Source organism: Mixophyes fleayi, chromosome 4 (genome assembly GCF_038048845.1).
Source record: "Mixophyes fleayi isolate aMixFle1 chromosome 4, aMixFle1.hap1, whole genome shotgun sequence".
NCBI classification, from domain to species: Eukaryota; Metazoa; Chordata; class Amphibia; order Anura; family Limnodynastidae; genus Mixophyes; species Mixophyes fleayi.
In genome coordinates this window covers 52,814,841-52,832,951 of record NC_134405.1, presented here as the reverse complement: position 1 = coordinate 52,832,951, position 18,111 = coordinate 52,814,841, and the positions used below count along the sequence as shown (strand labels likewise).

General features: G+C 41.1%; 1 protein-coding gene across 1 annotated transcript in view; it reads left to right on the top strand.

Moving 5' to 3' along the window:
- LOC142150652 (olfactory receptor-like protein OLF4) overlaps positions 1-17,765 on the top strand; it is a 118,192-nt gene extending 100,427 nt beyond the window's left edge. Inside the window, exon 2 of the mRNA XM_075205846.1 lies at positions 16,814-17,765. Coding sequence (XP_075061947.1) covers positions 16,821-17,765 — 945 coding nt within the window. The 5' untranslated portion in view covers positions 16,814-16,820. The remainder of the gene's footprint in view (positions 1-16,813) is intronic.
- The last annotated feature ends 346 nt before the right edge of the window (positions 17,766-18,111 follow it).

Below are 18,111 nucleotides of genomic sequence, written 5' to 3'. Positions count from 1 at the left end.
TAATAATGATAATAATACAGTAATTATATTCAGTGCTGTATGAGTATCTCACATTATTACACAGACTCCTAAGTTTCTCTCCATCTACCCAAATGGGTTAGGTTTAGTTTCCTGACATGCTGGCAGAATGATTGATTTTTAGGGTGACAAATATTATTTCCTTGCCGCACTGAAAGTAGTGTTTTACATGGGTACCTTAACTGCAGTTAAAAGTGAGCAGTATATATATATATATATATATATATATATATATATATATATATATATATTTATATATGATGCCAGTAAGTTTACATGACAAATTGCTCTGCTCTTATATAATTTGGTCTATAATATGCTGTAAATATACCACACTGGGGCATTTGTTTGATATATACAATGCACATGGAAATTATTTTTAATTTCTCTGTCTGTTTTTAATGCCGTCATTGTCAGTAATATAATGATTTCTACACATGATAAGCTATTCTGCATGTCAATACCTAATTATGGAATTATTAGGACATTTCAATCAGAAGCAAGCACTTTCTCCATTGTTTGACAAGTTGATCAGATTCTGTTGGTCTACGTAGATTATAGGAATGGTTAAGGGTGTGACAGCTACAGTACAAAACTAAAACAAAACACAAAATGATCCACTTGTGTCTCATCCAAAGGCTGAATATTATATTAATGACAAATGACAACTACTGATAAGAAAAAGCATCTAGGAGTAACTATTTCATGTTACTTAAGATAGAAGATAGGCAAGAGAGTGGCACAGTAGTTAGCATTTGTGCTTCACAGCATTGGGGTCATGAGTTTGATTCCCAACCGAGCATTATAAATGAGGTGCACCAATTTCCTCCCACAAACATATTAGTAGGTTAAATTGGCTCTGGCAAAAAAATAAATAGCCTTAGTGTGTTTGTGTCTGTGTGGTTGGGAATTAAGACTGCAAGCTCCAATGGGGTAGAGACTGTTGTAAAATACCAGGAAAGACTAAAGGACACCAACATGTATAGCTTGTAGCAGAGAAGGGAGAGTAGGTATATGATAGAAGCTTTCAAATATATCAAGGGTTTAAACAAGGTGCTGGAGGAAAGCATATTACAGAACTTTTAGAACACGAGGACATGCACTAAAACTGGAGGGTATCCTGTGATAACCTATCATTTTCCATAACAGAGATGCTAATAAACTAGCATTCTAGCAACTAAAAGCACAATAGCAAAGTCCAGGAGCAACTGTCGCCACTTCCTTTGCTTGCAGTTAGAAATAGATTGTATTTTATAATATCAGGGGGGAACTTGGGCGTTATCTGCATGCAAAGGAGATAAATGTAAACAAAAAAATCTTGAATTCCCTGGTTTACAGGGGAGGGCTGGCAAATTTTAGCCTTGGGGGGGCAAAACTCAACTCAGCAGCTTATTAGGAACATTTTAAAGGAAAGAAAAAATGCAGATGGCCCAGAGACCCAGCCCAAGGTAGTCCACTATGGGACCGGAGAGTCACTATGTAGACTCAGAGTCTACAAGAGCTTCCTAAATATTATATCCAGAAAATAAGATGATGTTACCTATTACTTCTATTCTTGGTAACCCCCCGTTTTTCTCAGTCTGTTCCATAACCCACTAATATTTGGATTTACTATTACATTGAAAGTATATATGTAAACTTTTTTTTGTTCTTGAAATCTGTCTGTGGTTTTTATTAATAAAATGGGCAGGCTCGATGGGCTGTGCATTAATCTGCCGTCAAATTCTATGCTCTTGTATGTTTCTATTAGAGATGTGCACCGCCCACTTTTGGTGTCTTGTGTTTTGGATTCAGATTTGCTTGATGTTTTGGGTTCGGATTTGTTTCGCAAAACACCTGTCGAAAGGTTTTGGTTCGAATTTAAGGTTTTGGATTCGGATTTATTTTGAAAAAAGCATAAAAAGTTCCAAAATCAAGTTTTTGGGCTTATTTTCACTCCTACGCTATTATTAACCTCAATAACATTCAATAACAATCATTTCCACTAATTTCCAGTCTATTCTGAACACCCTCACACCTCACAATATTGTTTTTAGTCCAAAACGTTTCACCGAGGTAGCTTTCTGGACTGCATAGTGGAGTGGTCCCGGTACCCAATTTGGTACCGGGGCCACAATATAATAAAAAAAAACCTCAATTGTTCTGAATTCCACCAAAAAAGTATCTGGACTGCGTAGTGGAGTGGTCCCCACAATATATTAAAAAAACCCTCAACTGGTCTGAATTCCACCAAACAAGTATCTGGACTGCGTAGTGGAGTGGCCCCGATACTCAATTTGGTACCGTGGGCCACAATAAAATAATAAAATCCTCAACTGGTCTGAATTCAAGTGCACAGATGGCGGACACAGGATGGACATCTAAAACAAACATAGCAGTTAAGGGCGCAGTTCCTCTTTTTTGTGACTGCACAAACAATTAACGTTGTAATAGAAATGACAGTTTTTTGTTTTTTTTAAATATAGAAAGAAAGAAGGTAGCAATAGAAATGGCAGTTTCTCTTTTTTGGAACTGCACAAACAGTGATGAAAATGAAGGTGGAGCTGGTGGCATGTCACGGTCCTCTTCAGAGGACAATCTCCTGACCAGCAGGTCTTTGCACCGCTGTAGACTTGTGTCCGCCGGAAACAGACACAACATACGCTTTAAACCGAGGATCGAGAACGGTGGCCAGAATGTATTCCTCTGACTTTAAAAGACTGACCACCCTTTGGATCCTGGCAAAGCGTAGGAAGGGCTTCATCCACAAGAGCTACATGCTTGGTGGAATCGCAATGGTGTACCAGCTGGCAGTGTCGGAACTGACTTCTCGTGTGGCAAGTTCAAATGGCTGCAGAACCTTGCACAACACGGAAATCATTCTCATGTGCGCTTGACTCAGGCGCATCCCCACTCCTTTTCCTATGTCGTAGGTGGCTGTGTAGGCTTGAATGGCCTTTTGATGCTCCTCCATCCTCTGCAGCATATAGAGGGTGGAGTTCTAGCACGTCACTACCTCTTGTTAATTTAGATTGCAAGGCTTGTAAATACTTTGAAGATAAAAAAAAGCAGGCTGCACAGACTGTGGAGCTAGAAAGTGAAATTAAATGGACTACGTTACTTTGGTGGCTATCTATGCCCCCCCGCCCTACACTTGTAGTTGAATATAAAAAAAAGCAGCCTGCATAGACTGTAGAACTAGAAATTCAAATATACAAAGAAATGGACAAAGGCAGTTTGGTATCTGTCTGAATTAGGGATGTGCACCGGCGACTTTTGAGGTCTCGTGTTTTGTGTTTTGGATCCGGATTTTCGTTATTTTTGAGGTTCGGATTTGTCTCGCAAAACACTTGACGAAAGGTCTCGGTTCGGATTTAAGGTATTGGATTCGGATTTTTTTTGAAAAAAACATAAAAAGTTTAAAAATCAAGTTTTTGGGCTTATTTTCACTCCTAGGCTATTATTAACCTCAATAACATTCAATAACAAGCATTTCCACTAATTTACAGTGTATTGTGAACACCTCACAATATAGTTATTAGTCCAAAACGTTGCAACAAGGTATCTTTCTGGACTGCGTAGAGGAGTGGGTCACCACAATATATATTAAAAACCCTGAACTTTTATGATTCGCACCAATAATTGTACCTGGACTGCGTAGAGGAGTGGGTCACCACAATATCTTAAAAACCCTGAACTTTTATGATTCGCACCAATAATTGTACCTGGACTGCGTAGAGGAGTGGGTCACCACAATATATATTAAAAACCCTGAACTTTTATGAATCGCACCAATAAATGTACCTGGACTGCGTAGAGGAGTGGGTCACCACAATATATATTAAAAACCCTGAACTTTTATGATTCGCACCAATAAATGTACCTGGACTGCGTAGAGGAGTGGGTCACCACAATATCTATTAAAAACCCTGAACTTTTATGATTCGCACCAATAAATGTACCTGGACTGCGTAGAGGAGTGGGTCACCACAATATATATTAAAAACCCTGAACTTTTATGATTCGTACCAATAAATGTACCTGGACTGCGTAGAGGAGTGGGTCACCACAATATATATTAAAAACCCTGAACTTTTATGATTCGCACCAATAAATGTATCTGGACTGCGTAGAGGAGTGGGTCACCACAATATCTATTAAAAACCCTGAACTTTTATGATTCGCACCAATAAATGTACCTGGACTGCGTAGAGGAGTGGGTCACCACAATATATATTAAAAACCCTGAACTTTTATGATTCGCACCAATAAATGTACCTGGACTGCGTAGAGGAGTGGGTCACCACAATATATATTAAAAACCCTGAACTTTTATGATTCGCACCAATAAATGTATCTGGACTGCGTAGAGGAGTGGGCACTGGGCACCACAATAAAATATATAAAAAACCTTCAACAGATCTGCATTACACTACACATACGGCTGCTCCTCCATCCTCTCCATCATATACATGTTGGAGTTTTAGCGTGTGACAACCTCTTGTTTTTGATAATGTCAGTGCATTTGGAATATTTTTCAATTTGCCCCACACCACTGAATGTACTTTATCTATGATACGCAATACGCATCTATCTATCTTGACTGCGTAGTGTGGTGGCCCCGGTACACAATTTGGTACCGAGGCCACAATATAATTTAAAAACCCTCCACGTGTCGGAATTCCACCAAACAAGTATCTGGACTGCATAGTGGGGTGGCACCGGTACCCAATTTGATACCGGGGCCACAATACCTCCTCCAAACATGCTCCAGACAATTCGTCATTGACAGACCCCAGACAGACAGGGTCGTAGTGTTATTGTTTGACTTTGTAAACCCAAAAAAATGTCCCTGTTGCACATAGTCGTGCAATGAAGACTGACTTTTTCATTTAAAGGCACGATCTTTAAAGTGTAGTGTTTGTAAGTCTAAGTCATATTATACTTTTGGTAAAATTGGGTTTTTTTGTTCCTCTTTATGGTAATTAATTAGTAATAGAATTAAAGTAGGAAATAGAATTAAATAGAATTAAAGTAGGAAATAGAGTGGTATAGAGTTGTAGTGTGGTATAGATAGAGTGGTCCACACAATATAATAATAAAACCCTCAACTGGTCTGAATTCCACCAAACAAGTATCTTGACTGCGTAGTGTGGTGGCCCCGGTACACAATTTGGTACCGAGGCCACAATATAATTTAAAAACCCTCCACGTGTCGGAATTCCACCAAACAAGTATCTGGACTGCATAGTGGGGTGGCCCCGGTACCCAATTTGATACCGGGGCCACAATACCTCCTCCAAACATGCTCCAGACAATTCGTCATTGACAGACCCCAGACAGACAGGGTCGTAGTGTTATTGTTTGACTTTGTAAACCCAAAAAAATGTCCCTGTTGCACTTGCACATAGTCGTGCAATGAAGACTGACTTTTTCATTTAAAGGCACGATCTTTAAAGTGTCAGAAAGAGAGAGAAGACACAGGAGAGGAGAGTTGTAGCTGGGGACCTGGGGTGGAAGCTCCCAGGCTCCCCCAGCATTGCCTGGAAGTCTGAGCGTGGTGACTGAGCCAGGGCAAGGAATGTGTGCCCTGGATGAGGGGGAGAACTCCATGCCACTATAGTGATCCCAAGAGAGAGGGGGACACTGCACATGGAAGAGGCCCTGGAGTGAGGGCTGCTACAAGAGGCATGGTAGCTGTAGTGTCAGATCCTGAGGCTGAGAGTACACAGAGTGACGTGTCAGAGCACAGGAGACATTATCCCCGCAGAGGAGGGATGAGCTGCAGTTGAGAGGTCTGTTGTTGAAATAGGACATGCACACTTTAACAAACCAATCATTTCAGCGACAGGGCCTACCAAACAACTTTGACTGAAATGATTGGTTTGTTTGGGCCCCCACACCAAAAAAGCTATTCATCTCTCCCTGTACAGACTAAACAGGCTCTACTGAGGCAAGATGTCGTCCTCATCCTCAACCTCTGATTCCTCTCCCCCTACAGTGTGTACTTCCTCCTCATCACACATTATCAATTCGTCCCCGCTGGACTCCACAACCACAGGTCCCTCTGTAGTATCTGGAGGGCAGTGCTGTACTTCATTGAGGAATTGATTATTCATTTTTATAAACATCATTTTTTCAACGTTGTGAGGAAGCAACCTCCTTCGCCGCTCACTGACCAGGTTCCCCGCTGAACTAAAAACTCTTTCCGAGTACACACTGGAGGGGGGACAACTCAGGTAAAATAGAGCCAGTTTGTACAGGGGCTTCCAAACTGCCTTTTTTTCCTGCCAGTAACAATATGGACTGTCTGACATGTCTACTTGGATGGTGTCAGCAAAGTAATCATCCACAATTTTTTCTATTGTCACAGCATCCAATGCAGCGAGAGTAGACATGTCTGCAATGGTTGGCAGGTCCTTCAGTCCGGACCAGATGTTATCAGCATCCCCGCCAGTGCCTCTTTTGGGAAAACTGAGCTTTTTCCTCGCAGCCATAGATGTGGAAGAAAATGAGGGTGGAGCTGTTGGCATGTCACGGTCCTCTTCAGAGGACAATCTCCTGACCAGCAGGTCTTTGCACCGCTGTAGATTTGTGTCCGCCGGAAACATACGCTTTAAACCGAGGATCGAGCACGGTGGCCAGAATGTATTCCTCTGACTTTAAAAGAGTGACCACCCTCGGATCCTGGCAAAGCGTACGAAGGGCTACATCCACAAGAGCTACATGCTTGCTGTAATCGCAATGGCTTACCAGCTCCTCCCTCACTTTCTCCAGCTGCTTCTGCAACAGCCTGATCAGGGGAATGACCTGACTCAAGCTGGCAGTGTCGGAACTGACTTCTCGTGTGGCAAGTTCAAATGGCTGCAGAACCTTGCACAACACGGAAATCAGTCTCCACTGCGCTTGACTCAGGCGCATCCCCACTCCTTTGCCTATGTCGTAGGTGGCTGTGTAGGCCTGAATGGCCTTTTGCTGCTCCTCCATCCTCTGCAGCATATAGAGGGTGGAGTTCCAGCGCGTCACAACCTCTTGTTTGAGGTGATGGCAGGGCAGGTTCAAGCTTTTTTGATGTGCCTCTAGTCTGCGGTAGGCACTGGCTGAATGCCGAAAGTGTCCAGCAATTTTGCGGGCCACCGCAAGCATCTCCTGCACACCCCTGTCACTCTTGAGGTAATGCTGCACCACCAAATTAATGGTGTGGGCAAAACATGGGACGTGCTGGAAATTGCCCATATTTAATGCCCGCACAATGTTACTGGCATTGTCTGACACCACAAATCCCCATGAGAGTCTAAGTGGGGTAAGCCACTGGGAGATAATTTCCCTCATTTTCTCTAATATGTTGTCAGCGTTGTGCCTCTTATTAAAGTCTGTAATGCACAATGTTGCCTGCCTTTGCATGAGCAGCCATTTTGTAGATGCTGCTACTGATGCAGCTGTTGCTGTTGCTGCGGAAGGGGATGCATCTACCCAGTGGGCTGTCACAGTCATATAGTCCTTCGTTTGCCCAGAACCACTTGTCCACATGTCCGTGGTTAAGTGGACAGTGGGTACAACCGCATTTTTAAGAGCACTGAGGACACTTGATCGTACTTCTCTGTACATTTTTGGTATCGCCTGCCTAGTGAAGTGGAATCTCGAGGGGATTTGGTACCGGGGACACAATACCTCCATCAACCCTCTAAATCCCACTCCACTGATGGCGGACACCGGGCGCACGTCTAACACCAACATTGCAGTTACAGCCGCAGTTATACGCTTTGCAATAGGGTGACTACTATCGTATTTGGTGGTCATGGCAAACGACTGTTGGACGGTCAATTGTTTGGTGAAAGACTTAGCGGTCTTACGACTTCCCCTCTGGTAAGATGACCGACTAACAGCAGCAACAGCAGCAGTGGCAGTAGTAGGCGTACCGCTGCAGGATTCCTCGGATGAATCCCGTATTGAGGAGGACTCAGTCTGGCTGCTGACTTGGGCTGCAGGACTGAATCTGATGGAGATTGTGGAGGAAGTTGACGAGGAGGGTGTTGCTGGTGTGTATCCAACTGGACCACGGGATTTAGGTGTCCCTGTACCGATGAGGGTCCTAGCCCCAGTTCCTGAACTAACCACTGAACTATGAAGGTTATTCAGGTGACGTATAAGGGAGGATGTTCCTAGGTGGGCAAGATCCTTACCCCTGCTTATTTGAGCTTTACATAAGCTACATATTGCCATACATTGGTTGTCTGGATTTGGATAAAAATAACTCCAGACCGAAGAGGTGCATTTTTTGGTCTTCTGACCAGGCATGACGATGGGCTTTTTCATCCCATGGACATCAGCTGTTTCCCCCCCTGGTGCCTCATTTACAATAACCACATCACCATCCTCATCATCAAGTTCCTCCACAGCGCCAGCTACATCATCAATAGCCTCCTCCCGAGCCACCTCTTCCCGTACAGTGATGGGAAGGTCAGGCTTGACAACCACCAACACCCTTGGACTCGCCTTGGGGATTTGTGATAATTTCTCTTTAGAAGGCAGAGTTGTTTGCTGTTTTGTTGCTGACAGCATAACTCTCTTCAATTTTTTGTAGGGGGGGGAGGAGGAGGAGGGCTAAGATCCGTGGGTGAAGCTGAACCACTAGTCATGAACACGGGCCAGGGCCTAAGCCGTTCCTTGCCACTCCGTGTCGTAAATGGCATATTGGCAACTTTACGTTTCTCCTCAGATGATTTTAAGTTTCTCTTTTTGCTACTTTTTCTTAACTTGGGCTTTTTGGATTTTACATGCCCGGTACTACGAGATTGGGCATCGGGCTTGGAAGACGACGTTGATGGCATTTCATCGTCTATGTCATGACTAGTGGCAGCAGCTTCAGCATTAGGAGGAAGTGGGTCTTGATCTTTCCCTACTTTATCCTCCAAATTTTTGGTCTCCATTATATGTAGCACAAGATACTGCAGAATGTGTGAACTTGGTAATATTGCAGTACCAATGGACTTATACTGCTGGATTGGTTTTGCAAATTTGGTTATAATTATTATATATTTTTTTTTTTTTACATTTTTTATTTTTTTTTACTTTTTTTTTATTTTTAAAAAACTTGGGAATAGTGGGGAAATAACTATGCCCTTAGAAGCACAGAGCACAGGACACAGCACCACTGGACTGAACAGGACACGGCACAGGACCCAGCAGCACTACGGAACTCAGCAGGACAGAGCACAGGACACAGCACCACTGGACTGATACTGCAGAATGTGTGAACTTGGTAATATTGCAGTACCAATGGACTTATAATGCTGGATTGGTTTTGCAAATTTGGTTATAATTATTATATATTTTTTTTTTTTTAAATTTTTATTATTTTTTACTTTTTTTTTATTTTTTAAAAACTTGGGAATAATGGGGAAATAACTATGCCCTTAGAAGCACAGAGCACAGGACACAGCACCACTGGACTGAACAGGACACGGCACAGGACCCAGCAGCACTACGGAACTCAGCAGGACAGAGCACAGGACACAGCACCACTGGACTGATACTGCAGAATGTGTAAACTTTGTAATATTGCAGTACCACTGGACTTTTACTGCTGAATGTGTGAACTTGGTAATATTGCAGTACCAATGGGCTTATACTGCAGGATTGGTTGTGAAAATTTTGTGGTAATTAAAAAATATTAAAGTAGTTTTTGGTATTTTTTAAAAAAACTTTTTTTTATTTTTTTAAACACAGGGGAATATTGGGGAAATAACTATGCCCTTAGAAGCACAGAGCACAGGACACAGCACCACTGGACTGAACAGGACACAGCACAGGACCCAGCAGCACCACTGACCTCAGAAGGACAGAGCACAGCACACAGCACCACTGGACTGATACTGCAGAACACAGCACAGCACAGCACAGCACAGCACTAAACAGCACAGCACAGCACAGCACAGCACTAAACAGCACAGAACTAAACAGCACAGAACTAAACAGCACAGAACTAAACAGCACAGAACTAAACAGCACAGAGGACCACCTAACACACCCTCCCTCTACCCTGATCAATGCCCGAGTGAAGATGGCGGCGACTAGCGGGGAATTTATAGGATCCGAGTATCGCGAGATCCGACAACGGGATTATGAGTCAGAGCCTCAGTTTCACTTTTGAATTTGGCGCCAATACCCGGATCTGTCTCGGATCCGACTCGGATCCGACTCGGATCCGCAACGTTCGGGTGGGCTCGGATTTCAGAAATCCGAGTGCGCTCATCCCTAGTCTGAATCAGATCCCCTCTCCACTAGGAGTAAAATAGAAAACTATTCAGCCGTTATATAATCTAGAACAGGGGTGTCCAACCTTTTAGCTTCCCTGGGCCACATTGGAAGACGACGAGTTGGTTTGGGCCGCACATAAGATACACTAACAATAACGATAGCTGATCATCCAAAAAAAACATAGAAAACATATTTAACATATATATATATGAGAAGAAAAGTGATATATATATATATATATATATATATATATATATATATATATATCACTTTTTTTTTTAATCCCCCTATACTTACCTTTCAATCGCCCTGTTCAAAAAATCCTCTCTAGTTATTATACTATAATCACTTTTTGTATTGTTTCGATGCAATATCAATAAAGTGCATTTAAGCCAGGCATTGTATATCAGGGTGCCCTGACCAGGCCTGCGGTACCTGTCATATACATCACTATGACCCCAAATTGTGACCTGTTTTGCTAATTACACCACTATGTTAGTTAAGGAATAACAACTTATAATGGGCCAAAGAGAATAATATATAATGCCCCATTAGTATTACAAGTAGAAGTATGTAGCAGGGAGATAAGGTCCATGATGCTCCAGGACCAGGGGACTTTTATTCACTGGTCAGCGTCCCTTGAAATAATAAAACAAATCCCCCTTAACTTACCTTTTAATCGGCTTGTTCTCCTGTCCTCTTCTCTTCTTTTCTCCAATTCTGTGCTGCTGATTGTTCTTCTCACGCGGGTGACTACTCTGTGCTGCGCTCCGCAATGGATGTTGGGCGTGATGACATCACGCCCGACATTCACTGCGAGCACCGCACGGAGGAGGAGACAAGGGAGGGAGCCGGAGTACCAGCTGACGTGACCGCAAGGTAAGTATTTTCTTTTCTTTTTTTTGCAGGATTTTTTTTTTCCATTAACAGTGCTGCCCCCTTGCCACAACCAAAACTCCTTCTGGACCACATTTACAGGCGTGCTGGGCCAACCCTGATCTAGAATATAAATAGAAATTGAGAAAGACAATTTGGTATCTGTCTGCATCATAATCATACACATCCTCCTCAGCACCAGCTACATCAATATCCTCCTCCCGGTGTACAACATTCACACCTTCATTAGCCAAATCTGTAACTGGACTCTGGGTGATCCTTCCAGAATATGCAGAGGGCGTGCTGCAAATGGTGGAAGGAGCCACCTCTCCCCGTACAGTGATGGGAAGGTCAGGCTTCGCAACCACCAACACCCTTGGACTCGCATTGGGGATTTGTGATAATTTCTCTTTAGAAGGCAGAGTTGTTTGCTGTGTTTTTGCTGACAGCATAACTCTCTTAATTTTTTTGTGGGGGGGGGGGGGGAGGAGAGTACCACTGGACTGGAGTTATACAGCAGTACCACTGGACTTATACTGCAGAATCAGTGACATTTGTAATATGGCAGTAACAACAATGGACTTATACTGCAGAATGAGTGAACTTTGTAATATAGCAGTACCAATGGACTTATACTGCAGAATGAGTGAACTTTGTAATATTGCAGTACCACTGGACTTATACTGCAGAATGAGTGAACTTTGTAATATTGCAGTACCAATGGACTTATACTGCAGAATGAGTGAACTTTGTAATATTGCAGTACCACTGGACTTATACTGCAGAATGAGTGAACTTTGTAATATTGCAGTACCACTGAACTTATACTGCAAAATCAGTGAACTTTGTAATATTGCAGTACCAATGGACTTATACTGCAGAATGAGTGAACTTTGTAATATTGCAGTACCACTGGACTTATACAGCAGAATGAGTGAACTTTGTAATTTTGCAGTACCACTGGACTTATACTGCAGAATTAGTGAATTTTGTAATATTGCAGTACCACTGGACTTATACTGCAGAATGTGTGAACTTTGTAATATTGCAGTACCACTGGACTTATACTGCAGAATGAGTGAACTTTGTAATATTGCAGTACCAATGGACTTATACTGCAGAATGAGTGAACTTTGTAATATAGCAGTACCAATGGACTTATACTTGAAAATCAGTGAACTTTGTAATATTGCAGTACCACTGGACTTATACTGCAGAATGTGTGAACTTTGTAATATAGCAGTACCAATGGACTTATACTGCAGAATGAGTGAACTTTGTAATATTGCAGTACCACTGGACTTATACTGCAGAATGAGTGAACTTTGTAATATTGCAGTACCAATGGACTTATACTGCAGAATGAGTGAACTTTGTAATATTGCAGTACCACTGGACTTATACTGCAGAATGAGTGAACTTTGTAATATTGCAGTACCACTGAACTTATACTGCAAAATCAGTGAACTTTGTAATATTGCAGTACCAATGGACTTATACTGCAGAATGAGTGAACTTTGTAATATTGCAGTACCACTGGACTTATACTGCAGAATGAGTGAACTTTGTAATATTGCAGTACCACTGGACTTATACAGCAGAATGAGTGAACTTTGTAATTTTGCAGTACCACTGGACTTATACTGCAGAATTAGTGAATTTTGTAATATTGCAGTACCACTGGACTTATACTGCAGAATGTGTGAACTTTGTAATATTGCAGTACCACTGGACTTATACTGCAGAATGAGTGAACTTTGTAATATTGCAGTACCAATGGACTTATACTACAGAATGAGTGAACTTTGTAATATAGCAGTACCAATGGACTTATACTTGAAAATCAGTGAACTTTGTAATATTGCAGTACCACTGGACTTATACTGCAGAATGTGTGAACTTTGTAATATTGCAGTACCACTGGACTTATACTGCAGAATGAGTGAACTTTGTAATATTGCAGTACCAATGGACTTATACTGCAAAATCAGTGAACTTTGTAATATTGCAGTACCAATGGACTTATACTGCAGAATGAGTGAACTTTGTAATATTGCAGTACCACTGGACTTATACTGCAGAATGTGTGAACTTAGTAATATTGCAGTACCACTGGACTTATACTGCAGAATGAGTGAACTTTGTAATATTGCAGTACCACTGGACTTATACTGCAGAATGAGTGAACTTTGTAATATTGCAGTACCACTGGACTTATACTGCAGAATGAGTGAACTTTGTAATATTGCAGTACCACTGGACTTATACTGCAGAATGAGTGAACTTTGTAATATTGCAGTACCACTGGACTTATACTGCAGAATGTGTGAACTTTGTAATATTGCAGTACCACTGGACTTATACTGCAGAATGAGTGAACTTTGTAATATAGCAGTACCAATGGACTTATACTTGAAAATCAGTGAACTTTGTAATATTGCAGTACCACTAGACTTATACTGCTGAATCAGTGAACTTTGTAATATAGCAGTACCAATGGACTTATACTGCAGAATGAGTAAACTTTGTAATATTGCAGTACCAATGGACTTATACTGCAGAATGAGTGAACTTTGTAATATTGCAGTACCACTGTACTTTTACTGCAGAATGAGTGAACTTTGTAATATAGCAGTACCAATGGACATATACTTGAAAATCAGTGAACTTTGTAATATAGCAGTACCACTAGACTTATACTGCTGAATCAGTGAACTTTGTAATATAGCAGTGAATCAGTGAACTTTGTAATATAGCAGTACCAATGGACTTATACTGCAGAATGAGTGAACTTTGTAATATTGCAGTTCCAATGGACTTATACTGCAGAATGAGTGAACTTTGTAATATAGCAGTACCAATGGACTTATACTTGAAAATCAGTGAACTTTGTAATATTGCAGTACCACTAGACTTATACTGCTGAATCAGTGTACTTTGTAATATAGCAGTACCAATGGACTTATACTGCAGGATTGTTTAGGGATATTTTTTTTTTTTTTTTTTTAATAATTACTTCCTTTGTAATTTTTTTTATAACTTTTTTTGAATTTTTTTATAATTTGGGAATAATGGGGAAATAACAATGCCCTTAGAAGGACAGAGCACAGGACACAGCACCACTGGACTGAACAGGACACAGCACAGGACCCAGCAGCACCACTGAACTCAGAAGGACAGAGCACAGGACACAGCACCACTGGACTGAACAGGACACAGAGCACAGAACGGAACAGCACGAGATATAGCAGGACAGAGGACTACCTAACACCCCCTCCCTCTACCCTGATCAATGCCCGAGTGAAGATGGCGGCAACTAGCGGGGAATTTATAGGATCCGAGTATCGCGAGATCCGACAGCGGGATTATGACTCAGAGCCTCGGTTTCAGTTTTGCAATTGGCGGGAATACTTGGATCTGTCTCGGATCCGACTCGGATCCGCAACGTTCGGGTGGGCTCGGATTTCAGAAATCCGAGTGTGCTCATCTCTAGTTTCTATGGTACAAATCCTAACCTCTTCATCTTTCCTCCAGCGTTACAATCTTTGTCCATGATTATTATATATATTTGCATTGTAATATAGTAAAATGTATGAGATTTGAGCAACAATGGATACTTTTATTTTCAGGGCTGGATTCCTAGAAAGGCAATGTAGGCCAAGACCAAGGGTGGCCGACTTACAAAGGCAGCGGGATATCCCTTAGGTTTCAAGTGGTCATTTGTAACTCAGTATTTTCAAATATATTTTCTTTTTATGCACATGTACAGAGGAACGTATGTATTTGCAGAGTTTAAGTCCAGGTAAAATATATTTATTTATTTAATTTAATCAGATTTGGCATGGAAAAGGTTAATGGAACTGTATGGCACAGGGGAGCCAGGGATACAGCCCCCACCGCACACACGCACACAGAGTTTATAATATTTGTTCTTTAGCATCTGTTTTGCTTTCTTCTCTATTGCTTTAAGATCCAGTAAAGGGAAAAATACACCTTTATTAGGTAATAGAGCATTGGTTCAATTTCTAGCAGGTTTGAGGCAGATTTGAACATATATGCTTACACCATTGAGCACATTTACAAAAAAAATGGTGCAGAGGAAAACTGTAGTGTTGTCCCTAGTAACAATCAGATGTTTGCAATTAATTTTCTAAACCACTCTACAGGTTGTTTCTATGGGCAACTGTGAGGATACCAGGTTAATGTTTCATTCTTACACCATACTAGGTAGTTTGTTTGCCTGTAGGCAGCCTTATATACCCACCCAGCACACCCGGTATCCCTAGTTGGTAGAAATCCCTTAGAGAAACAGTTGGATAAAGCAAAACAGTGACTTATTGTACAAAATAAACACCACAGATTACAGCTCTTTCCAGGGGGTTCACCGCAATTAGAGCCTATGACATAATTCCAACATAAAGGAGCATATAATCACCATTCTCCCAGAGCCAGGATCCAGATGTTGAACTCCACAATTCACTTTACTACCATCGTCTTCCCATTTGTATCAGGTGCACAAAGTGACCAAGTCCATGTAGACATAAAGATCTAAATTACAACCAGTGATCTATGACAGGAGCCATAATTTCAAGTTTGTACTGTCCCAAGTAGAAGTCACCAATCAGTTGGACAATGTCTCTTGTTATTCTACAGACTGGTTCCCATTGTGTGGTGTGGCTTGGCAGGGCAAGTGCTTAGAAAATCCTTACTCAATAGATTGATACCTGACTATTGGAAGAAGTGTCACCCCACATTCTTCATGTAGCAGCAGGCACCCTGCAGTATTTGGCTCCGAGTAGTACAGCTGGATTAGTTGTTGAACAATGGGTCCACACTTAACCACACATATGACCCTGATCACTTTAGTATCTGAGCATCTTGAGCTATGCCCCAGTTTAACACAGTACAGTCTTTTAGGTGCATAGATGCTTTGGAACGAACCTCACTTCCTGTACAACATGGATGGTTGGCAGCGTACCACAATAACTAGTGAAAGTAGCTCTTTAAGGTACATATTTGAGAATCTAGTGGTACCTAAACAACCTACCTGGCATCATTTAAAATCAGCGCAATCATAACTATTAAAACACATACAGTCATATACATACAATCAATTTAACTATTATTGTCAAGAGGGGATACCAAGCAAGCTTACGCTTCATTTCAGGTAGCCAGACAACCACCACAGTTTTCCTGTACACTAGCTTTTATAAATGTCTTCCATAGTTTGCACTGTGCATAAAATCCAACGCTTTCATCCTTTCGGGCCAGTAAATGCACTAAAAGATTTAGTAATTTCCATACTAATTCTATTAATGTGAATCATAGCTAGTTCTAAAAAATATGTTCAATATTTACTGCAGCAAAAACCAGCAATATCATAGGAAAATTAAGACTACTAGCAGCCCTAGTTAAGTACTAGAACTAGGTCACCCACAGGCTACGAAACACTTTGGAAACAGCAGTGACCTAAGCTGATTGATAATCAACCTGCAATATAATGAAAACCTATAACAATATAAATTGTTTTGTTCTATATTTGACATATGAATATTTTTATTGGACCTTCGGCACCGGCGTGGCCATTTGTTAAAGCTATTTGTTGTATGTATTATTTTTGACTGTGTCCTTAGAAAGGAAACGGGGAAAGTAAACCACTTTTATTCTCCTTGTTTTGCAGAAACCTGATGGATAACGGCACATATATAAAATATTTCCAGATTTTAGCTTTTTCCAACAGTACGGAGAAGCATTCTCTTCTTTTCTTTGTATTTTTCTTTATTTATATGTCTGGTGTACTTGGTAATTCAGTCATTATTTCTACTGTGATCATCGATGTCCGTTTACACAACCCCATGTACATTTTTATCTGCAACTTGTCATTTGTGGACATTATTTTTACATCATCCACTCTCCCAAAACTGATGGACATTTTACTCTCCGGAAATAACTCCATATCATTCAGACAATGCTTCTCACAGTTGTACTTTTTCATGTTCGCAGCTGGCACAGAGGACATCCTTCTGTCCTGTATGGCGTATGATCGCTACCTGGCTGTGTGTAAGCCCTTACATTATCACCTGATTATGAGTAAGAAGAAATATGTTCTCCTTTTATGGGCCACCTGGGTATCCGGATCTTTAAATTCCCTATTTATGACTCTCTCCATCTACCATTTAGACTTGTGTCGTTCTAATAAAATCCAGCATTTTTTCTGCGATATTAAAGCATTGGAGAAGTTATCTTGCAATGACACCGGATTTCATATCACACTCTATGTAGAAACTATGGTTCTTGCCCTCTGTCCATTCGTCCTCAGTGTAACATCCTACTTTAAAATAATTAGAAGTATTCTCGGTATCAAATCCGCAAATGGTAGAAGAAAAACCTTCTCTACCTGCACATCCCACCTTACCGTCCTTGTTATATTCTATGGCACTGGTCTATGTATGTACATGAAGCCTCCTTTAGATCGTCTAGAGGAGCAAGACTTGGTGTTCTCAATATTGTATACAGCTGTAACTCCAATGTTGAATCCTCTTATCTATAGTCTAAGGAATAAAGAGGTAAAAGGCGCGTTAAACAGAATTGTTGGTATTAAAACAAGCTACACCAGATCTGTGCAAATATAACATTCAAGTAACTGTCTATTTTGTATCATTATTAAAATCAGGAACATACCATAATAATTACGTTCCCTTGTTATTTCATTTCTGCATTACTCAGTTCTATTATTACTTATATTAATACATTATTGATTATTAAAAAATGTTGAAAAATGGTATTATTAATCATGTGTTGGCCCAGTGGTTCCCAAACTGTGTGCCGCGGCTCCCTGGGGTGCCTTGGAGATCTCACAGGGGGGCCTCAGCCAGGGCCAGTGGTAAGCAAGGTGGGGGACTACTTGGTAATTATATTGACTTAGGGGTGCCTTGAAAATTTTTTGGAGACCCTAAGGGTACCTTGAACTGAAAAAGT